Source organism: Alligator sinensis, unplaced genomic scaffold (assembly GCF_000455745.1).
Source record: "Alligator sinensis unplaced genomic scaffold, ASM45574v1 scaffold1295_1, whole genome shotgun sequence".
In the NCBI taxonomy this organism is placed as follows: domain Eukaryota; kingdom Metazoa; phylum Chordata; order Crocodylia; family Alligatoridae; genus Alligator; species Alligator sinensis.
In genome coordinates this window covers 3,022,827-3,046,423 of record NW_005841880.1, presented here as the reverse complement: position 1 = coordinate 3,046,423, position 23,597 = coordinate 3,022,827, and the positions used below count along the sequence as shown (strand labels likewise).

Here is a 23,597-nt window from a genome sequence, read left to right as displayed (position 1 = left end):
TGATTCAGACGCACAATATCTGCCTCGGCTGCTTTAATGAAAGAAATCCACACGGCTTCGATGAGGTAATGCCCTGCATTAGCCCCTGCTCAGCCAATCGGGATGCAGGCATGGTTCTCGCTAGAGCCAAGCGCCTGTCTGAGCATGTGCCGGTCTCATCCTGCTGCGAACGGGGCTGCTCTGCAGCTCTCTGCAGAGGTGCAGGGGCCCTACCCTACCCCTCCGGCATCTCTCTGTATCCTAACGGCTCTGGAGCACGGCATGCAAACAGGGCTGGACTGTCTGTAGAGCAAAGAATTAATTTAGGGCACCCACCAACGCCATCCCGTGTAACCAGTTGCCCCCTCCCAGTGCAGCGTCTCAGTGTTGGGACCTGAATGACTTTTCTTCCAAATGGGACTGGTAGGGGAAGACGTGGTGCACAAAGCCTTAGGCATGGTAGGCATGAGGCTAGGGTATAATGGTTTGGGGGGGCCTGGGTGGAGGAAGGAATTGGGGTGCCCAGAAAGCCCTTGATATGAGAGCGGGGTGGGGGCTGTACGGAGACCCTGGAGGAGAGCGGACGGGGTGCGGGACATGGAGGGGAGCCAGGTGTCCCTGGCGTGTGCAGCGAGCTCAGCCAACAGGAGCTACAAAAGGAGGCGGGGAGCGCCGGGCTGCTCTCCAGCGGCTGAAGCCCGCACATGCACGCCCGCCTACCTGCAGTGGACAGAGATCGGCCCATCCTGGCCAAACTGCTCCTTCGTCTTGTGGACCTGCCCGATGAAGTCGATAAAACCTTCTCCTGATTTTGGCACGCCTTGTTCCGGCCAGTCGGTGAACTGGAACTGGCGTACGGTTCGTGACTGGCCGTCCTGGGCAGGGCAAGGGGGGGGAAAAAAAACCCCATACAGTTAAAACGCGGGCTGTGTCCACACCGGTAAAACCAAATCCCCCACGTGCCCGGCTGGTGACTAGAATCACGGCAGAGCTTCTCTGCCCTGCACTGGAGTCCGGCACCCGCGTGTGTACAGAAGAAAATGACTCTATTTATAAAGAAATTACCCATCTAGAGCTGATGTCTGGGAGTTTCTGCTACAGATCTATGCTCTTGGCTTGCACTTGAATGCTACCGGCATCTGGACAACTCCGAACGCCGCGGGACTGCCCAGACTGGAGTCTTGTGCTGTGCAACACTCGAGCTGAGGCTATGGCCCTTCCATCAATCTTCAGGACTCGTTGCCATGGCACCCGAATTATACTCCAGAGGAAGATAAATCTTCCCCCGCCGGAGACATCCTTCTCTACCTTGCAAACAGAATTAGCAGGCTACACAATGCCAGCGACCTCGGGAGCACGTGAAGCTTGTGCGGAGATTGAGGCTGTATTTGCAGAAGAGTTCTGAAAAGGTCCCGAAATCCTTCTTGCGATGGGTTAAAAAAGAAAAAAAAAATCTCATTGCGCCTAATGTCGTGCGAGCGAAAGCTATCTTGTGTCGTAGCGGTAGTTTTCTCTCAACTTCTCCTTGCACCTGAAATCCGGAAGCAGGCCTCGTTTTTGTGCAGGACTGGCGTGTGATGGCGGTGCCTTCGTTAGGTGCTCGTTGTGGCGCAGGAAGATGCAGTGAGCTGAGCCGGGCACTCGGTGGATGTCCGGGCTGGAGCAGATAGCCCAGGGGCAGAGCTCTGTACAGGTAAGGATCCCGTGGGAGCTGCCCATGTAGGTGGAGGGCAGTCAGGATCTAACCACCCCTGTTGCAGCGGGCTGCAGCCCTGCGGTGTACTTCGGAGAGGTCACTTCCATTGCTTTGAGCTGTAGGTTGGTGGTTAAATCGCCCGGCAGCTCTTTCTCCTTGGAGTAATCCCACCGGAAAGAGCTGGGCTTTCATGTGAGGTAGCACTGCTTTTCAGCAGGCCTGCCAGAGATCACCTGTGCCAGACCGCTCCGCTCCATGCCAGCAAGGACAGCAGCGCTGGTCCTGAGAGTAGGGAGCAGGGCAAGCGAAAGGAAAAGCCCGTACCAGATACCAAAGCTGCAGCTTCAACTGTGCCGTCTGGAAGAGGAAAGGGCCGGGGGGCAGCTCTTGTGTCTCTGTGTCAGCTCGGTGAGCGGAAATGGTTCTCATCTAAGAAGGCATTCGCAGCATCCTTTTCTGGTGGCCTGACGTGTGAGCACAGATGAGTGACCTGTGGCATGTCGAAGGTGCTCTCCTTTTGAAAGGTGGCTGGTACGGGAATAGGTCCTTGAAGGAAGGCTTGCAACTATATGCTATTTGGGTGTCCAGAGGAAGACCCACTTTAGCTTGGGATGCCCGCCTGGTGATGAGACCTGCGGTTACAGAGCAAGAACCCAGGCTTGAAGTGCTCCTGCAAAGTCACCCCTAGCTTGCTCTCTGCTGCCATGCGTTACTGTCTCTCCTTCCTCAAGGTTGTTAGCCAAAGGAAAGATGGCAACGGCAGTAGCTCCAGAACGTGGGGCCCGGCGCTGTGCAAACGCAGAACAAGGTGGCAGCCCGAACAACTTGCCTCGTTCCCAGTAGAAGAGAGGCAGATGAGTCTGACTTCCAGGACGGATGATTCGCCGTCCTAATAGTACGGTCTCAAGACATGGTCTTAGGAGATCTTCAGGTTTTGCGGAGACAACCGAAGGAGATGGCTTTGGATGTTGGAAGAAATAAGTGAGCTCGAGAAGGGAAACAGCCCCCCCAACCCATCCATCGACTTTCTCTGAAGGGGCTGGCATGCTGGCTGGTGCCACGCATGGTTGGAGAAAAATCCAGGAAGAACATGTACAGCCCCGCGCTGCCTGTTGAAGAGTAGGAAGCTTGCTGCTCTTCTCGTCCCTGCGGAGGGGACTGGAAGGCTGTGAGATCTTCTGGAGGCGATGCAAAGGAGGCCTCTTCTCCAATGCCAAGTAGCCTTTGGAAGGTGGGCTCCCCCTCTGCCTCCTAGGAGCAGGATCTATGTTTAAAATACTCGAGGAAGAGCCCGATGCACCAATTCTACCAGCTAAGGGGGGCGGCGGAACGGTCCCTAGCTTCTCTTGGCGATATTCAAAAGCAAAGTGGCAAAAGCTGATGGAAACCTGTTCCGCCAGAAAATGCTGATCTTGTGGAACTGCGGTAAATTGCCGATTACCTTTTATTACACAAAACTGTCAAAAAACCCAAACCCAACAGTCTAAGCGAAGCCCTTCAGAGTGCTTCGAGGTTGCATCAGTGTTTCCAAGATGATATTCCCCACCCCCCCCCGAATTGTTGGGGCTAATTTCCAATTTTGATGTACTGTTTTTAGGTCTGATTTGGGACACGGGGATATTGCCAGAGCAGTTCCTGGTGGAACTCAACTTTTCGGGGTTCTGATCGGCTCCGGGAGGCAGAGCAGCAAGGAAGCCATCATGGGGCTTTAGGAGACTAGAGACTTTTTGTTGTACTAGAAAAATTGAAGCACAGACCAGGATCTAAAAGGGCATTACATGCACCCATTGACCACAGCAATTATGAGGCCTGTTTGAAGCTGAATCTTTCGAATACCATGGAGCCTGCAGCCACTGAGCAGTCCCACAACACTTTCATCCCTGGACAGCCCCCATGGCCCCTGTTTGTTGCAGAAAATGGTTCAAAATTTCCTTCCTGTTATTTAAAACCCTCCACGGATGCAGCACAATGTCGCTTCCTCCGCAGTCTCCCCAAGGCTGCGAGAGTCCTTCCTGCCTCCACATTCACCTGTCTCTTCGCGATGCTCGATGAAAGCCTTTCTTACCTTAATTTCTCTACCCTGCAGTGCGATGCTAAGAATACAGACTCCGCGGAAACACGCTGGCGTTCAATTCGTATGAAAGACAGCACGTAGAGATATCGCACTATAGATCCTCTCCGGTTATCTGTAAGGTGACCCAGCATCCTTGTTCAAGGCATGATGAATGAGCATAAATGGACTTGGATGGCTGTATGCGGTGATGGAGCACCTTCCATCAGCCCGTCCAAAACAGTCTAGTTACTGCTCCTTCGCCAGCTGCCTCACACTGAGCATTAGAGAGACCTAATAAAGCACCGAGCATTTGTTTGTCCATTTGTCACGATGCACCAGTCACCGCTGGGCCCACCCGCTGCAGCAACACGTGTACGGTCTGCCGAAGCGTCCACCGAGGCAACGTTGCTGGTTTTGCTCCAGATTCGAGGGAGAGTCAGAAAAGATTTCTAAGGCAGGAGCCGAGGGACACCTAGGAGGAAAATCCCTCTCTGATCTTCTTGTGATCCCCCGTCCCCATCACAAGCCAAAGGAACAGAGTATGTTTCTGTGCAGTTCTTTGTCTCTCGAGTTGCACCTGTCAACCCCAGACCAGGGTTTCCTAGTGTGAGGTCTTTGCCAGGCCCACGCTGTCAGTCAACCATGTCGTGCAAGCAGGGAGGGGACTGCAACAGTTTGGGGGGCCAAAATTCGTAGCTTCATAGATTGTAAGGCCGGAAGGGACCTCGGAAGATCATCGGGTGCAGCCTCCCGCACCAAGCAGGAAAGACAACTGGGGTCAAGTGAGCCCGGCGAGGTGAGAACTGGTCTCAAAACAGGAGAAAACTCAGCAAAGACAGATGGAGACAGAGAGGAGGGAGTCCCGAGAAGAGGAACCGTGCAGCACGATCCGGGAGGAAAGGCTGAACGATCGAGGCTTGTTTTACTTGGACCAGGGGAGACCGGAAGGGATCTGGAAAGAGCCCTCCAGCACAGACAGGATTGTTACGAAGAGGACGGAGGTTGAGTGTTCCCCGGATCCACAGCCAACAGGAGGTAATCGGTTTAATCTTTTTTCAAAAGAAGATTTTGGTTCAAGGGAAGACTCTTTCTAACTGCGGGTTCGTTTAGCATTGGACCTGGCGACTAGGGAGGCTGTACAATCCCCGTCATCGGAGGTTTTTAAGACCAGAGATGGTCTTGGCACTTTTAACTTGCCTCGGTGCAGAGGGCTGAACAAGATGGACTTCACAAGGCCCTTCCAGCTCCACATTTCTATGCTAATCCCCTTAATAAATTTACCAGCTTGGAAGGAGTCTCTTTGCTCCCTCTCCAGCTACACCTATCGGAGGGCGATTCCAGCGTACTCCCCTTTTCATTTCCAACCGAACTTACACACATCTGTTCTCGTGCCAACGGTCCGTCTTGCAGCTACTCTCCCTCCCTGGCATTTACTCCCACGAAGTAGTCGTAGCGAGCGATCCTACCTGTCTCAGCTTTCATTATGCTGAGCTAAACCAGCCACGCGCTTCTGGCCTTTTCTTGTAAGCCAAGTTTCCTAATCACCTCCCGAGGACAGCATTCACCCTTCAAAGCGCTCGCAGAAGGCCGACAGAGCACTCACCCTGGCATCAGTAACCTTGAATTCTCGAAGGATGTACTGAGGCATGTTGTATTCGGCCATGGGGTCGACCACAAAGTACTGGTACCGGGCTGACCGCTCTGCTGGCCAATACTGATGGCACTTTTCCTGCCGAGGGGGGGAAAGATGAAAGGAGATCAGTGTTGTGACAGGCTGGTTAACGCGCGCGCGGCTGGAAGGCGGCAGCTTCCGCGTAATCGGGTAAACACTTACCCGGCCCATCTCCCGCAGCTTGGTCAGCATCACGACAATGGTGGAGTTGTTCTCCCACAGCATCCGCCAGAAATCCTCGGTGGTCTCTGCCAGCGGCCCTTGAGTGGCAATGTATGCTTTCTGCTGTCTGCAAGCAAGCACAGGCCCCATGCGAGGCAGTGAATTACCCCACGCTCCGGGGGGCAGCTGCCTGAGCTGAAGGCTGGTACGGGAACAGCTACAAAGGTCCGAAGTGATGGGAGGTGCATGGACGTGCTGGGGAAATACTTCTCGGACTACCCAGTCTCGGGACACCGTGTCTTGATAAAGGGATTGGGTCAGCGTATACCCTCTTGACTACCAGGATGACAGAACGGCGGCGTCTCGGTACAGTGTTTCTACCAGATCCTGTTGTATGCTTTGCTATGGAGGGGGATAAAAAGGGGGCCAGGGATCCAAGACATGTCCCTGTTGCATCCAATGCTCAGGTTCCCATCGGCAGATGTTTCATGGATCCCGTGCCCCTTTGAACTCAGTCTCTAGTTCTGGGTAAGGTCCTCTTGGCAGGCTGGCCACTGGTCAGGACCTTCTGGGATTTGGGGTTTGACATGATATGAAGCGGTAAGACCGCTTTCTTTTTTTTAAGTTCACGACCTGCGATAGAGCAGATCTAGATATATTCGTGTGATGCATTACCTGTGTTGCGTTCTCATTTGTTTGCTAGCCACGTACATCTTGGCAGAAGTTGTGGGATCCCTCCACAGAAATCCTTCTTTTGCTGGGCACCAAAGGGCTGGTTTAAAAACTTCCTTGTGAGCCTAGCGCTCCAGGGGAGGGGAGGAAGGGCTGGGGGTCAGCATCGGGGCCCGGCCCCTCAGCAGTCGGGCTCTGTCGAGGCTGCTCGGGGAAGTCTCGGAGCATCGCTGCTGGAGAGCTGCAGCTCTGCTTGCAGGCTCTTAATGCAAAAGGCACAGCACTCGCTGCCTTTGGGAAGCGGGCAACAGTGCAATACCCCAGAACCGTAACAGGAATGAAAGGCAGTGTCGGGAACAGTTTCCCACGGAAGCTGCCCATCATCCATCCCTGCGTGATATGCAGAGTCCAAGGCTGGAGCTACTTATTTTTCTTTTTGTGGGACAGAAAATTTCATAACCACGAATGGCTGGAATAGTTAGGAGAAAAGTTAAGGAAAACCCTGTATGCCAAGGGGTATGCTAATCAACGAAGCTAATCAAACATGGTCTCTCCCCATTTGGCGGTGGGCTCTGCACAAGATGCAGCACACGGATAGGATGTGCCGGTCCACAAGACAGCGAGTATAAGCCAGACAAACAGACCCACAATGGATGTGTGCCATCACTGCGGTCCACGTACAGCACTCGTATGCCCAGCCCAACTTACTCCTTGCTAGAAAAGCAGATAAGTGCTTTTACATTTACCTGTATCCGTCGATAAAACTGGCATTGATGTAGTCCGACCCCTCCACTCCCCTGATGGGCTGAAGGCAGACCCGCGTGGTCTCGTATGGCATGATGTTGACAAGGCGATTCTTGAATTTGTTGCATGGGAGGTTGGCGCTTATGAACCTGGATGTGTGGGCTTTGGAGTTGGCAAGTCGCTGAAGGAAAACAAAAATCGCTTGGAGTAGGGCGTTATGGCAGCTCCCAGGAAAAGGAGAGCTGGGTATTCAGGCATCTGGGCCAAACTAGCTTCATGAGGAAACACAGAAAGCGAGGGCTGAAGGGACCTCAGGGTGTCGCATCTAGTCCAGCCCCCTGCTCCAAGCAGGACCAGCCCCAACTACATCATCCCAAGCAAGGCTTGGTCTAGCTGGGTCTTAAACACCTGCAAGGATGGAGCTTGCACCGCTTCTCTGGGTAGCCTGTCCCAGTGCTTTACTACTCTCCTCGTGAGAAAGTTCTTCCTAATATCCAACCTCAACTTCCCTGGCTGCAGCTTGAGACCACCGCGTGCGTCATCTCTGCCCCCACTGAGACCAGTCCAGCTCCATCCTCTTTGTAACCCCCTGCAGGGACTTGAAGACTGTTATTAAACCCCCCCTTGGTCTTGTCTTCTCTAGATTAAATAAGCCCAGTTCCTTCAGGCTCTCTTTGTATGTCATGTCCCCCAGCCCCCTCACCATTTTTGTCGCCCGCCGCTGGACTCTCTCTCCAACTTGTCCACATCCTTTCTGTAGTGGGGGGCCCAAAACTGGACACAGTGCTCCAGATGTGGCCTCACCAGTGCTGAATAGAGGGGAATAATCGCTTCCCTTGACCTGCTGGCAACACACCTACCAATGCAGCCCAGCATGCCATTAGCCTTCTTGGCAACAAGGGCACACTGCCAGCTCCTATTCATCTTGTCCACTGTCCCCCCCAGGGCCTTGTCTGCAGAGCTGCTGCCCAGCCAGTCGCCCCCAGCCTGCACCGGTGCATGGGATTGCTCCATCCTAAGGGCAGGACTTTGCACTTGTCCTTGTTGAACCTCATGAGATCCCTTCTGGCCCGATCCTCCAATTCATCTAGGTCGCTCTGAATCCTAACCTTACCCTCTGGTATACCCACTAGCTCCCCTGCGCTTGGTGCCATCTGCAAACTTGCTGAGGGCGTGCTCTCTGCCATCGTCCAGGTCGTGGACGAAGACATCGAAGGGAGAAGAAGTCTCTTTGTTTGCCTGGGGCTGATCTCAGACCAGCGCCGCGAAGGCAGCAAGCTTGTCCCAACCCCTCCTGCCTACCCCCAAACAGGTGCGTTTCCTCCCCTCCCAACGCTCTCTGCAAGGCTCTGCCTCCTTTTCATCTCTCGCTAAAGGACAAGCGCCGAAGCGCAGCATCTGAGATGTTGGGGCTATCCCTCCCCCGTCAGGGATCTCTGTCATGATTTGTCAACAGCGCATCGCACACTCAAAACACCATGCGGAAATCAAATGTTAAGACAGGAGGAAATTCAATCTGGATTTCAGGCAGCCGGACGCGCACCTTCCAGCAGCAGCCAGCCCTCCCCTGGGAGCCGCTGCAGCAGCCCCAGAGCTGGAGATGTAATTACTTCTTTAATGTAGAAACACAAAAACATTCTTTCTCCTCCAAAGGGCCGGGCGCCTGTCACCTCGCGGAGTTTAAAGCTGCAGAAAGCTCCAGCCAGGAGGCCCGACCTTCCCTCTCCTCTCTGCCCTCGCTCTCACTCCAGTTGCTGTCGCTATTACGTTTCTGCAGGTGCTGAGGTTTTTGCACCGAAGTCCCCGTATTCACCCCACTTAAACCAGAACCGCTTCGGGGTGCTGGTTCAGCTCTGCTCACAGACCTAGAGCCATTGCAACCACCCTACCAGACCTATGTTATAAAGCCTTGCAGTCCCCCACCCTGTCTGGGGACTTCAAGCCATGGCTACGATGCTGGTGGGTGCTAACCACTGCTGTGTAAGCCCACGTAGGGGCCTGGCCGTCTCCTGCACCGAAGGTCCATGTCGAAGCCTGGCAGCGTGTTTCTTGCTCCCCTGCCACCACCCCTTAGAGCCCAGCGTTTCCCCGTTACCTTGAACTCCAGCTCCATGCCTGTCACGTGCTCCCCCACTTCTATCTGCGCCAGCTTCTGGATGTACGTGTAGAGGTTCCTGGCCGGCACCTCTGTGTTCCCGCAGGCCACGGCCTCGAGCAAGGCGTCGTGTATAAAGCTGTACTGGTCTTCTGTCTGCACCATGTAGTTGCGCTGTGACCTCATGAGGGTGACGTGTCCATAAATGTCCACTGTCTTCTCATGCTTTATCCTCTCCAGCATGGCGTCGATCACAATGAAGCAGCCGGTCCGTCCAACGCCCGCGCTGAAAGGGGAGGTTGGAGGGTAAGCGATATGTCACACCGCCTAAGCTCTTTCATGCCCTACCGACTGGCCGCACAAGACGGGACGGTCTCGCCGGTGTGAGCGACCAGACGGCACCGCGCACGGGATGCGAGCATGTGAAAGGTAGGCGGGTGGTGATAAAGACCCCGTCAATACAGCTGTAGATAGAGGCAAGGGAGAGACCGGGGAGGGGGTCTGCCTTCCTCTGCAGTGGGGATTATTATGGTCCTCTTCTGTACGTCTCCCCAGCATATTTTAACAAGCTACTTCCTCTCCTTGCAGGACTTGGACAGCGCCCGTGTCCAACTGCTTTTCTTGCGTCAAGTTAAAGGAAGTTTTTGGCTGTTCCAACCATCGTGCCTGGTAGCCGAGCGGGAAGGTTGGTCCTCGAGTTTTAACACGAGGATGGGCCTTCCTCGAGCGGGGGCTCAGACTAGACGACGTCCCGAGGGCCCTTCGAGCCCTACTTTTCTGTGATTCTGCGAGTCAAAATAATTTGTAGCTCCCTACAGTTCCGGGACTCTGGCCTCTTGGTACTATGGCTTTATTAATATTTGGTGCTGCTTTATAAAAGCAAGCCTGCCATGATTAGAAAACTAGTAGGCAAAAAGGAGCATGTAGCATCCTGGCTTCAATACAGCATCAATAACAGACAAGTCCCTGCCAGCAGAAAGGCTAGAACCACGCGTGGGGGAAAACCCCAGCACCGATTTCGGATGTCGCTGTCCCTGGTTTTATAGCCCTGGGATTCCCTGGGAAAGACCCCGTGTGATCAACCTGCAAGGCTGTCGCAGCTGAACCCCGTGCGCTGGATCTGGCATGATAAAGACTCAGAAGAAAATGAACAAAAGAGCTGGGGTTGGGAGAAGGAGCCTGTTAAAAAGTCTTGCTGTTTAAGCTTCAGAGCATCAACTCGGTAGAGAAGGAGGTTCCCAGAGATGGGACAGGTCACCTCCTCTCCCTCCGAGGCCCAGCGGTGCTTTTGGCACTACCCACTACCTGGCACTACTCGTCCTTTACCCCAAGGAGCCCAAACCAGGGGGGTTCTGCTCTGAGCCTGGGCCCAGCCTAGCAGGAGCTTCGTGCTGATGGTTGGTCCCGTCGCCTGAGGACACGAGGCGAAAAGCCATGTCTGGCAACATGTCTGTCGCTCCCCGATACCAATCTGCCCCGTTTCTCACGCCTCCTGGTCTGCGACAGCACCTCGGTAGGAGATCTGCCCGTCAGACATGCAATTATGGCAGCTCCAGGTAGGGGGCTTTGGGTCTGAACAAAGGGCTGGCGTGATCTAAGGGCTTGAAAAGCGTGTTTAATCACTCGGGTCTTTAGGCAGCTGAGAAACGACTAATGCCGTAATGAGCAACACGCGTCACCCCTGCACCTTGATGCACAAAAACATTTGGGTCACATCAAGCTTGCATGCAAAGGCATTTATGAATCAGCGCGGCCCTGCGGGGTCTGCGCCTTTACTGCTGCTAATAAAGGGCTTCCTCCCACTATTCAAGCGCGGCCCCCTTTTTTCATAAAAACCCCTCGATCTCTATTAATTAGACTGTGCAACACCTGAACCACGCAAGTTGCTGGAGCTCTGGCAAGAAATGTGGGAGCTGATCAGGAAGCTAGTTCTTATCACTCGTGTGCTGCCGGCTGCCTTTATTCGCTTGCCGAGAGGGGCGCGATAATTGCCATCTGCAGGGTTAGTGATAAGTTGCCCACTTACAAAAACTATTTAAGCTGCATCCTCCAGGAGAGGCAGGATTAGATTCCCCCAACTGCTTCTAAAATTCACATGTCACTCTCCCCAGCGCCGAGTGACCCACCGGCCCCTCCACATTTCTCCTGAGGGCCGAGGGGGATTTATCAGAGCGGCGGCAGCTGCGAGCATCCCTTGCTGGATTGTAAATTGAATTAGGGAATGCAACCTGCCCGTGGGGGTCTGCGGCTTGTGGCTCTCCACGCTGCGTTCGTGATGATGGTGGTGCTCGAACAAATGCCGGAGACCCCCTACCTCCCCTTTGATGCCCGGCCAACAGTCCCCCACTGCCCCACGTGGCAACATCACTGCTGCAGCCTCAGCCCCACTTTATCTTTGCCCTTCCCCGCTGCGACAGAAATGAGTCTGCTTGCTTGCTGAAGGGCAGCACGTTACCAAGTGCCCTCCCCTGCCCCGCTCCAATGAGGCCTTATCAACGTGGTGCCAACCAGCCCCACGCAACGTAGGACATGCTTCTCTGAATAGAAATCCTCAGCTGCTGCGTGGGGACCACTCCTGCGACCCGGGTACGCAAAAGGGAGCGTGATAAAGGGGCTTTCCCTTGGGCTCGCAGTCAGGTTGCATGGCACCGTTCCTCTTGCTACTCGTAGGAGCAGCCCTATGGGTCTGGCGGGACGCGGACCGGTACCTGCAGTGCACCACAATCGGGCCGGCGTCGGGCGGGTTGCAGGTCTTCACTCGTCTCAGGAAAGCCAGGAACGGGGTCGGGTACTCGGGCACGCCGTGGTCCGGCCATGCTGTGAACTGGAACTGGCGCACCTCCCTCTTCTCGCTGGAGCCGTTCTGTGGAGGCAGGGTGGCGGCAGCGCCGTGAGCCACGCAAGCCCCCTCGTGTGCAGCGCGGGTGGGGGGTTACCAGGACGCAGCGTGCCTGAGCCCGCCTCACCTTGTGAAGGGAGAAGGTCCGAACGCAGAACGTGGCCAGTTCGATGGTGTCGAGCAACGTAACCTGAATCATCCCGTACGTGTCTGTGCCCCGGCCGGGCCAGTACTGGTCACACTTGATCTGCAAGAAAAGGGGGTCGTTGCTGAGCTCTGGACCGTGATGCAAAGCAGGATGTTCACCCCTGTTGTCACGACATTGCAGCAAGTGCTGCCCACCCAGCAGAGGCAACAGGAGCAGCACAAGGCATTGCTGGAGCACTGCAATACAGACCACCCCCCTCCACCCCCAGCCCAGTATGCTCAGCTCCACCGCCGACATGCATTAAATGCCACTTCTCTGGAGGGGCTCAGGCTCTGTGGCATGCTGCTAGCCCAACGCACCGCAGACTAGATGCTTCTGGATGGCTGGGCAGCCTGTTTCAGAGAACATTAAGCAAAACAATAGGACTCTCCCCTTGCTACGTGAGCCAACCCATAGCCAAACTTAAAGCACAAGCCCTGGGATTCACTGCCCTCACCCTGGAGCTGCAAAGGGATCCCAGGTGGGTTGGTGGATCCCCTAATCCAAAGCAGCGAGGCAGGCCGAGCCGTCCTGCTGATGTTGTTATCATGGACTGCAGATTGCAGGGGAGGAGGGGGGCTGTTGCATTCCCCACGCACATCTCTTGCCTGCATCTCTCCACCCTCCAGTTCCCGCCCCGCTCACGACTACCCGGCTGCCCCTCCCGAGTTCCTCACCCGCGATTTCTCCTCCAGCTTGGTCATCATCACAATGGTCGCCGAACGCTGCTCCCACACCATCCGCCAGAAGTCTCCAAAGGTCTCGGGCAGGGGGCCCTGGGTGGCAATGTAGGCGTTCTGCTTCCGGTAGCCATCTATGTAGTTGGCGTTAATGTAGTCGCTGCCCACGATCCCTGCATCAAAATGCAGGAAAGGGAGTCAGCTGAGTTCGGCAGGATGTGCCTTTATAACAACACCTGTTCGAAGCAGCCTGAGCTCCTTGGAGCCGAGTCGGGGCCGGAGAGGCAGCAAATCTGCATAGTTTCAGCTCGGCTGCCGTTGAGCCCCAGCAAAGGATCCTACTCAGCAAATCTGCATTACAGAGATAATGCATCCATTGTGGGGAGTGGGATATGAGGTACCAAACCATAACTAGCTTCTTAGAAGCACTGCCATAGCCCCTGGCTCAGAAACCCTCCCTCTCTGTGCTAGGAGCTGCAGAGGCCATGCTGCAAAGAGCTTGCAGCCTTCAGGTACCCATCACCTCTGGCTACCCCTATGCACCGTGCTGACCATAGGAGAGAGACATCCTGGGGTGGGAGCTGATGTGCCCCGCACCGCTGCTGTGGGATTTCTGCAGCAGGTGCCAGAGCGGCGAGACGCCTTTAGAAGCGGCCGTTTGTGCCGTGGCTGGGCGAGACGGAGAAAGACCCGGCCGGGATTTGCAATGGGAGGAGGTGGCTCTGAATGCCGAACCACGACCTGCTTTAACCTGCATCCTGCCATTCTAGGATGGTCTTTTGTTTGCATAGGTTAGCCTGTGCTGTGCTACCGCTGCCTGCTCGGTCTTTTCTGAGGTTCGGATGTGACTGGTGGAGGCAGGAGGTGCCAGGCACGGAGAGACGCCCTACCCGGCTGCAGAGACGCCCTTTGGCTTGGCCAAAACACTAAGCCGTTTGGAGATTCGCCCCACTCCCACGTACAGCAGAGCAGCTGGCTGCATAGGCGGGCTTCTGCGCTCCCCACATTAGCGCTTAGCTCAAGTCTCGGAGGAGAGAGAGGTACCAACACCAAATGAGTTTCAAGTCCTCCGTCCCACCGCTGCATGCACACAACAGGGCCGTGATGTCCGTGTGCCGGGGCAAAGCCACTCTGAATTGCCCGCCAGGCCTCACGGACAGCAGGCCATTTCAGCTGCTGGGGAAAACGGCTTTTGACTGAATTTCTGGAGGGCTCCCGTCCCCCGCAATTCAGAAATTCAAAGGGGAAAGCGTCTGTGTCACAGCACCACGAGCACAAATAAGGCCGAGCGTCCAGAATTAATCTCCAACCCGTTCCCCTCGGGCCCGCTGTGTAATTTAAAATGGTGGCCAGCGCCGGGAATGTTTTGCTGCGTGACAGGCCTCGTTACAGGGAAATCGCCGAATTAAAACGGCCACCTCCTTCCCCTTTTGAGCAGGCGGAGCCGACGCGCCGTGGATTTGACGATGCCAGAACTTTAAACAATGTCTGGAAGATCCCCCCGGCCTAAGATACTCTCCGTACTAACATGGAGGTGCCCGGGTCTTGGGGATGGACCAAAGAGGCAGAACAGTATGAAGCACCTAAGGGAGACGGGGTGCCTTGCTGCATGCATGCAGCGTCTGTGTTAACTAGGGCAAGCACTGGACGGGAAGAGTTACCAGCTGGTGGCCCTGCCCTGCCTACATGGCATGAATCCGGCTCCGTGCATGCAGGTGCCCTTGCTGGCTCCGATGCTGCTTGGCTTGCAGAGAGCCCAGAGATGACCCCTCTTGCAGGTCTGTGTGGAGGCAGGTTGCCTGGGCAGACTGAGAGATGCTTGCCCTTTCCCTGTCCGTGCAGCACCTGCCCAGAGCCGGTGCCCAGCCCGGCAGACCGTCACCCCAGGACCCTGCGACTCCAGACGGTCCCTGCACTGACGGCTCGCGCTCCCTCGCAGGGGCTTGGCAGAATGAGCTGGTGCTCGCCCCGTCTCTGCTTTCTACGCCGGCAGTGCTGTGTCCCTTCTCGCACCTTCCTCCCCCTTTCTTCTCCAGCAAAAGGCAGACAGCTGTGCAAAGCCTGGCTCTGCGGTTCAAGCAGGTACTGCAAGGTGTCTTGGAAGGAAAAGCAGCTGAGCCACGGTCGTCTTTGTCACGTTAACAATTCCCCTTCCAGCACAGACACCGCAGATCCAAACCTGGGCTGGGTGTTTGGGCAGAACTTCATTGCCGGCGTCCCACCTCCATCACAAGTGGGGTGGGGGGGAAACTCCAGTTTACCTTCAGCCGCAGGATCACTGGCCCTTAACTCACATCTGCTTTACTCTAGTTGCCTGGATAAACGTGCCCTGACTGAACAAGGCTACCCGCGACTGGCAAATCCATGCATCCCTGTGCGGCAGAAGAGGGCGAGAGCAGCGGGTCACGTCTGGGATCGCTTTCCAAAGACGCCCCACTGCAAGGCCTCTGTTAGAGCCGCATCTCTAACACGGTGGCTGGAGGCAACCAGGACCAGTGCAGCATAATGCGCGGCTCCCAAATGGCCCAGGGCTGTCACTACACGAGAAGATCAGGAAACTGCTTAAGCAAAGACCCCCCCCGGTGCCTTAAGCATTTGAGTAGAAGCAGACCCAGGTCGTCTCGTGTCAGAAATGCTGATAGGACAGACCCAGGTAGCTATTGTAGGTGACAAAGGCAGGGGGGCATTCAGCGCTACAGGCTTTCATGCAGGCTACCTCCTTCAGGAAGTACCCAGAGTCCTCCGCAGGTGTACGCAACCTGCACCGAAGCCCCAGCGAGCACTCCCACTGTTATCTGTGCAAGGTAGTGCGGATGCACATGCAATGGCACATTGTTTGCTCTGCAGACGGTGTTTCCAGCCAGGCCTAGCTGCACCCATCCCGAGGACCCTGCTTATCACCCAGCTCTGGATGCATTTCAGTTCCAGAATACCTCCAGCTGGGAGCTACAAGAAGGCCTCCCTTGACATGAAGGGAACAGAGCTTCTAACTAGACGAACTCTGAAATGAAGGACGCGCCAACAAGGCTCAGAAGGTGCCAATCTCATAGTTCATGCAAGATCCTCCCTGCCGGCCTGCTGCTCCCCGGGCGCGCAGGTGAGAAGAGACTCAGCCAGAGGGGCAGAAGCAACGGGGCCTCAGTGGGCCACGGCTCCCAGCACCCCCCAAAGCAGCAGGCTCCTCTTAATGTGCACGAGCAGAAACCGCAGCAGTTACCTTCGATGGGCAGCAGGATGACGCGGGAGTGGTCGTAGGCGATCACATTCGCGTAGCGGTTCTTGGGCTTGTTCACTTCGAGGTTCGAGTGCTCCCAAGTGAACTGCTGGCCTGGGTCGATGGACTGGAGGGACCGGAAAGGAAACAACGCAGTCAAGAACGAGCTCCTGTGGGTCTTGCTGTGCGCCTGGGTGTCTGCAGGTCTAGACCCAGCTAAAGACCCCAGTGTTTGCTATGGCTTCGCCTCCCAAACTGACACCCTCCTCCTGCTCTCGGCTGCATCTCGGTGATGGAGTGTGACCCCTTTCCCATTGCCCTTCGTGCATCATGCTCTCCCCCCTTGCCCCACAACCACACACACACTTGGCAGAGGCTCCATTGCAGTGGCATGACATGATGCCAATGCCACACGGCTGCAGACCCGCCAGGGCCATTTTAGGCTGCAGGTACAAAGGCATCGCGTCACGGAGCAGGGAGATGCCTTGTCTCCATACAGCTCCAGCACGATTGTGCCTGGAAAAAGGATGAAGGCAGCCTTTTCTGGGTCCCGCGTACCCAGAAAGGTATGGAGGAACTGCAGGAAACATTGCTGATGCAGGAGCCGCTGGGACGGCTTCATGAGCAGAGATGAGAAGAGGCAAAGCTGCATGTATTTTAGCTAAACAACGCGTTAGTCTAACAATATCTGCGGGGTGGAAACCTCGGGGGGATGATCGAGGGCCGAATGAGGGATTATAACCAGCTATAATGGGATGCCAATGGGAGGGGAAGAAATGTAGGCTGAACATCAGGGGAAAGCATCCCGTTGCGGCTGGATATTAGGCAGCAGGAAGGGAACTAAGCAGCCCTAGGAAGGGGTAAGGGGGCGTCACTGCTTGGGGTACTCGGAGGCAAGACGGAGGGTTCTGGAATGGGGAAGGCTCTTGCACGAGTGTGAGCATGCCCCTTCAAGAGCTGGCACGGGCTCACTTGGCAGGAGGGGCAGCGGCCCAAGTCCCCAGGCAGACGAGGGTTAAGGAGTCTGGTCCTAAGGAAAGGACTCAGCAGCGGCCCTTTCCTAGGAGGGATAAAGGAGCAAACAGCAGAATGCACTGGAGAGAAAAATCCTCTCCGCCTGTCCTGATGATTTATGCCAGGTTTGGTGTTTTTTCAAGTCCAGCTGTCCCAGATATGGAAATTAGGTTAATTACGTTTACCTCTAAATCCTCAGCCAGAGAATTAAATAAAACAAGGGCTTAATTCCTTCCTCGTTTTGCAGAGCCTGAGGGGTTTGCTCCAATCAGAGCCTTGGCAGCAGCGCATGCCGCCGCAGTCCCCGCTGTTAGCTTCGCATCCAGCCCGCGCCCCTCCCGGAGGGCAAGGGCACGGGCACGCCGCGCGCAGGCCGGCGTAGCCCAGCAGCCCCCGGTCCCCGCCGGCAGGAGCTCCGGGCTCTTTCTGCGCACCCCCAGCCCGCGCGCTCCCAGCGCTTCCATCCTTCCGGGGTGCGGCTCCAAGCCGGCGGTCGTGGGGTGTGTGTTATGAGCCGCGCAGCTGAGAGGAGGTGGTGGAGCCGGCACAACACCACACGACACTAATGTCCTCTTGCTCTCTCGCTGCGGAGCATTTCTAACTAATGGGTATTTATACTGTTGTAATGTGTCTGTTTGCTCTCTATCCCTCTAATCTCGCCTCGCATTCATTTCATTAGTGCTGTTTGTTTAGCTCTGGCTCCCCAACTAGAGGAGGTTGTGCTGGAACTAAGCCAGGGCACTTGGGATATTGCATTATGCAAATGAGCCTTTGAAATCTGTATAGAGCATATTAACTGGATTTGGCTTCCATGCACTCTTTTAACTCCAAGATGGGGGTGAAAGACCCCAGCAGAGCGAAGGTTTTCCCCCACCCTGCGTGCACGCTTATAGGGGGGACAAGCTGCGACGACGGGACCTTTTTGTCCACCGCCAAGCGAAAGACACCACAGAACCGTTCAGTCTCCCAGGCCTCCCTGTTCGTGAGCTGTCTGGGGGCAGACCCGGACAACCTAGACCGTAGTCCACGGTCTAAAACGATCAGCACATCTTTCTGGACAAAAGAAATGCCGACGTATGGTCTGTTTGCTAATGACGCCATCCGTGTCACAGGAGAGGAGACCGCTGGGCTTGCGGGTCGTGCCAGGATTGAGCCCTGGGCAAACTGGCTGCTACGGTGGAGCGTGAGAAGCCGGAAAGGTGGTGCGGGCACCCGATGCGCTTGGGGGTGGAATTGTGCAAATGCCGCTCAAGCGGGTGAATGCTTGTGGAGAGCAGCCGAGAGCCTTGTGGATACGGGGGCACCTGGATGCACCATGAAGCACGGCCGGACCGTTTTCGTCCTATTCGTTCAGCTCTATCAGCAGGGCTGAAAGGACCCCGCTGATGACTGAGCACTGTGGCGGGAGCAAGGGGGTAAGGCCACCACCGAGACGTCTGCACCTCCACGGGATCAGTACGGGACAGCGGTAGAGGAGGTGGCCGTGTGCCCGCCGCCCGCAGGCCTCAAACACGTGGGATCAGGAACCCCCTTTGGTTGTGCTTTCCAGACCCTGTGCGTGGCAGCGGGAACTCGCAGCCTCGGTCCTGGCCCAGGACCCCCTTGTGCTAGGCGCTGTACAGACAGGACAATACAATGGCCTCTGCCCAAAGAGCTCAAAACCCAAGTACTGCTCCGCACAGCTGTACTTGCCCGCAGTGCCCGCTACCCTCTGGGCACCAGCAGAGCTGAGCACGTGCTTAGCTCTGCCTTCACGAGCGGTTCCTCCGACTCCTCACAGCCAGAGCCTTTATCACGAAGCCTGTGAACTCGCTTTGCTTTGCTGACTTGGGGTCGGGACGAATGTCCGAGCCCCCCACCCCTGGCGGTGCGGCTCTGTCTTGCTACACGCCTTATTGCTCGTACCTCATACTCTTGGGATAATTTCAAGTTGTCGTTGGCTTTGAGGTGCTCCGTGTGTTCTGCCAGCTCGGCGATGGGGATCGGTGGGTGGCTGAGCATACCTGGGGGATGAGACAGCAGGAGAAAATGTCACCGCATTAAAAACAAACCAGCCAAAAAGCCCCCAAACAACCAATTGTAAATGTTGCATAGTTTAGAAGAAAGAAGAAATATAGAAAAGGGGGGGAAAAAAAAAACTTTACAATGTAAGATCTGCAATGAAAGGAGGGAGGTTAGAAGAGAAAAACGTTCAGGGCTCGAAATTGTGTCCTCGGACGTTACAAAGGAAACGTGAGTGTTTCCCCCCCAACCCCGTGATGGCCCCATTCGCGAAAGGAAAAGGAAAAATCCCAAAAGAGCAGATGCTGGTTAGTGATTTCAATGGGGGACTTGTTGTCGTTGGCTTTGAGGTGCTCCGTGTGTTCTGCCAGCTCGGCGATGGGGATCGGTGGGTGGCTGAGCATACCTGGGGGATGAGACAGCAGGAGAAAATGTCACCGCATTAAAAACAACCCAGCCAAAAAGCCCCCAAACAACCAATTGTAAATGTTGCATAGTTTAGAAGAAAGAAGAAATATAGAAAAGGGGGGGGGGGAAAAAAAAAACTTTACAATGTAAGATCTGCAATGAAAGGAGGGAGGTTAGAAGAGAAAAACGTTCAGGGCTCGAAATTGTGTCCTCGGACGTTACAAAGGAAACGTGAGTGTTTCCCCCCCAACCCCGTGATGGCCCCATTCGCGAAAGGAAAAGGAAAAATCCCAAAAGAGCAGATGCTGGTTAGTGATTTCAATGGGGGACTTGAAATGAGCAGCCTCAGCCAGAGGCACCTCCGCAGCGCGTGGCTCCGCGCGCAGGAGGGGCGGAAACAGCTCCAGCACCGAGACGGGGAAGGGGCAGTGTTGAGGCTGGCTGATGGCGAGGGGGGAGAGGTGGCAGGCGGAGGGGAGCAGAGGACTGGGAGGCTTTTCAAAAAGTTGCTGCCCTGGCTCCATGCACAATTGTAATCCCCCCCCGCCAACACCGTGTTCCTGGGACCGCTCCCCCCAAATTTGCCCTGAGCCATAGACGTCCCGGCCGACAGGAAGGAAAGGGGGAACGTCGCTGTAGCTCTGGGAACGTATCTCCCGTCGGCGGCATGTCGGACATATGTTCAGCTTCCTACTCTGACGATGGCTCCAAGGAGGATCCTTCCCCCCGGCTGCTTTTCCCCCTGGCTCCGTCAGCGGGCCAAAAGGAGGTGAGGTGCACCCAACTCCAACAGGGCGTCCTGCTGGCCCTCTCCTCTGAACCAAGAGGGTCCAGAAGGGGGTTCCTCCCCCTCCAGCACAAAAGGAAGACACCTCCAAACGTGGCACCTAATGAACACCTCGACTAGACAGACCAAGACTCGTCAAGAGCCCCAGTCACCTTGCCCCCCTGAACTCGGCCCTGCAGAGCAAGGAACCTGCCCTGCAAGCAGCAGCTGGGGAATTTGGGTACTGAGGACGCTGGGCGACAGCAGGGAATGAGAGTGACAGTCGGGAACCGGGAAGGAGATGGTGGTTTGGGATCACGCTCTGCACAGCCTGGCTTGAGGTCTGGGGAAGGTCACTCAGTACAACTCTGCCCTCTCCCGCCTGAGCAGCTTGACTAGAAACCAGGTTGGAAACGCTTCCCAAGCTCTGCTCGCCTGCGCGAGATCCCCTCGTCCCAGTGGTTCCTCCTCTCCGCCTGCCTGCCCGCCCTGGGTGGGGGCAGCAGGCAGGGCACGGGCAACGTTCTGAGAAGCCACCGCAGCGCCCGCGGGATGGGAAGGGGAGGGTGGAAGCCGGGGAGAATTTCGAGCCCCGTGGGTGTCGCGTGTGACAGAGCAGTGGTGGCAGGATGGTCAGATACTCCGAAAACTCAGCACAGAGATGGCAAAGCAAAGCATGACGGTCCTCAGTTTTACAGTGCGGCCTAGAGAGAGGGCGTACCCCTGAAACCTGCAGCTGGGGCAGCGCCGCAGTGCGCGGAGAGGGGCGCTGGCCCAGGCTCGGAGCCACGAGTCGGGTGCCTTTATCCCCGAGCTGACTAATCGTCCTTTCCCGATGTGGGAAAGGAGGAATGGGGGAAAAGAAGAGTCAGAAACAAATGAAGGGGCAACACTGGCAGCCTTTCAGGTCTATTTAGGTGAGGTCAGCTCATGGGGGAAGGGGGCAGCTGGACCAGGGATGCTTCTTCACTCCCTACTCTCCCGTCCTGTGGGGTGGCTGCTTTCCATGCCAGATCCAGCTGCATCTCAGCGGTGCCTGCAAAGCATGAAGGTGCGTGTGTGGGGGTGGTTCAGTTCGTACTGCTTGTTTAACACATATGCATCCAACTGAACAAAGGATGGCGCGTACGGGAGAGATGGACCACGCTAATGTGATCAACCCTCACGCAGCGCCGCGTGTCCTGAGCTCGCGAAGGTTTGGGGCGAGGTGCTGGTGAGGGGCAGGCACTTGACTTGCCTTGTAGCCAACTACGCCCTACACACTAACTCTTGGCACCTTCCCGCACTGTGCACATCGCCTTTCTCACCGATTCCTTCCCGCCGGGGGTGGGAGGCAGGCAAGATGCCAGCTCGCCAGCATATGGCCCAGCTGCCGGCACCTGAATCGGACTCTGCTACAGAGAGCTACAGATTATTATTAGCTGAAGAGCAATTAGAAACACAGTTATAAATTAAATCCCAAACAATAAACACGCAAGATAAAACAAAAATGAACAAGCAAGAAAACCAGCTGCTCCCTGGCTCGTACATCACAGTGCAAGGTGCATCTGCCGGCCCGGGCACGCAAAGGACAGTGGGAAGGGCCCACGGGGCAGCCCTGGCACGAGCAGTCGCACTGTCCTTTAAGGGGGAAGCTTGCTTTGCCAGGGCTCCCATAAAAGCCCTTGGTGTGACCGGGGCCTGGAAGCGGTCTTGGGTTTTGTGGACGTGTGCCCCGCAAGCCTGTCCTAGTCATTAAGCAAAGCCCAGCTGAGAGCACGTGGGAACATGCCTCTCGGCCTCACTAAGGGCAGAAAGCCCCGTGTCAGATTAATTTCTACGGCTCTTTATAATAAAAAAGAGGCTAAAAGGAGCAAACGCTTTCCTGATTGAGCTGCCGGGGGCATTTGGGTTCTTGGTATGATCCTGAACGGGACTTTTTGCTGACAGGGCACGGGGAAGCGTGGGTTTGCATTAAACACGCTCTTAGTAACGGTACTTTAGAAGTGCTCAGCCCAGCTCCCGTGGCCTGAGACCCACTTCTTCAGCGCGGCTGTTGACTTCGTTGCGATTAATTAAAATACTTTTCAATGCAAAAGAAAATGCCTTGCAGGGTCCATTCTGCTTCTCTGCAATTGCCTCTTGACCCATGTAAAGGGACTGGGAGTCGCTCCTGGGCCCTCTGCACGAACAGCAGCACGTCTAGGATTTAACTCTGCTGCATGGCAGCGATGAAACTAGTTTAGGAAGGGATCGGCTTGGCTTGAACAGCAGGTTGGAAAGCAGCCATGCTCCTGGGAGGGTGACATGGGAGCGGACTATAGTGGCACTGTCAGAAGCTACGTTCAAGGAGAAGTGAGACAGCCTTTCTGCTGAATGCCAGCCTTTGGATGAGGTTGTCCAGAGACCTGGTCCAACTCCATCATCCAGGAGCCCAAGCAGCGGCTATAGCAAAGTCCCTGTTTGCAAGCATCTAGCCAGAGGCAGAATTTGGCCCTCGATATTTATTTGCTTCAGTCTGAAAAAATAGTGTGCGTTTAAGGACCTCGCACACAATAAAAAGGAGCTGAAGCCTGGATTCCAGCTTCTAATGGGCCAAGTCTCTCCGAGGAGGTTCTCATCTAGCATTTCAATCACTGGAGTCGCTCTCTAATCTTATCACAAAAGCCTCAACTCTCTGTGTACCAGCCAAGTCAACAGCAACATTACCCTGACATCTGTGATACGGGCCAGAGCTGTTTATCTTCGGAAAATAAGCACAGCTGGATGATGCCTCTTGTGCAAGTCGTGGGGGGCGGGGAGGGGGCCCTGCCTGGATCAGCTGCAAGCTAGGAAGCGAGACTGCCGCAGGTTGGAAATGGCCCATCCTGACTCCAGCTTGTCTGGGCAGGACAGGGGGAATCAGCGTCTTTGGCTGCAGCCTTCCAGCTTCCCATGTCACAGAGCGACACGCACACGAACACACACGAACACGCTGGTGTACAGAGAGCCGATTCCTCCCTATGAACAAGCGTGATGCACACGTAGCCAAGCTTCTCACGACTGCTCTAAACCTTGGACGAGAAACACTTTCAGCAAGGGGACGGGACCTCCAAACTCCCGCGAGAGAGAGGCAGGAGGACGGGTGCCGTCTCCGAGCCACCAGCCGGGAGCTGGGTCCTACGGTGCTGCCAGCGCAGCTACGGTGGCTGCACAAAAGGCTCGTGTTGGGTACTGTAAAACTGGAAGTGCGACTCAGACAAACAGATGGCACAGAAGAGGAATGAGATGGCGTGAGCCACGGGGACGCACAGAGAGATCGGCAAAAACAGGAGAAACAAACCAAACTCCAAACAGAAAGAAAAAACAAATGATGAAAAAGGAAAGAAAGAAAGAAAAACCCAAACCAACAATGGAAAAAAAAAAATAAAACCAACGGGAAAAAAAAAAACAAAAG

The 23,597-nt window shown here is 55.4% G+C and overlaps 1 protein-coding gene across 10 annotated transcripts in view; it reads right to left on the bottom strand.

Moving 5' to 3' along the window:
• Positions 1-23,597, bottom strand: part of PTPRS (protein tyrosine phosphatase, receptor type S) — a 165,842-nt gene that overhangs the window by 3,326 nt on the left and 138,919 nt on the right. For all 10 annotated transcript variants that reach the window (XM_025196479.1, XM_025196480.1, XM_025196487.1 and 7 more), the window contains 10 exons: positions 18,913-19,010; positions 15,997-16,120; positions 12,777-12,952; positions 12,040-12,159; positions 11,782-11,936; positions 9,074-9,359; positions 6,981-7,159; positions 5,563-5,689; positions 5,332-5,457; positions 700-854 (listed from right to left, as the gene is read on the bottom strand). In XM_025196479.1, coding sequence (XP_025052264.1) covers positions 700-854; positions 5,332-5,457; positions 5,563-5,689; positions 6,981-7,159; positions 9,074-9,359; positions 11,782-11,936; positions 12,040-12,159; positions 12,777-12,952; positions 15,997-16,120; positions 18,913-19,010 — 1,546 coding nt within the window. The remainder of the gene's footprint in view (positions 1-699; positions 855-5,331; positions 5,458-5,562; positions 5,690-6,980; positions 7,160-9,073; positions 9,360-11,781; positions 11,937-12,039; positions 12,160-12,776; positions 12,953-15,996; positions 16,121-18,912; positions 19,011-23,597) is intronic.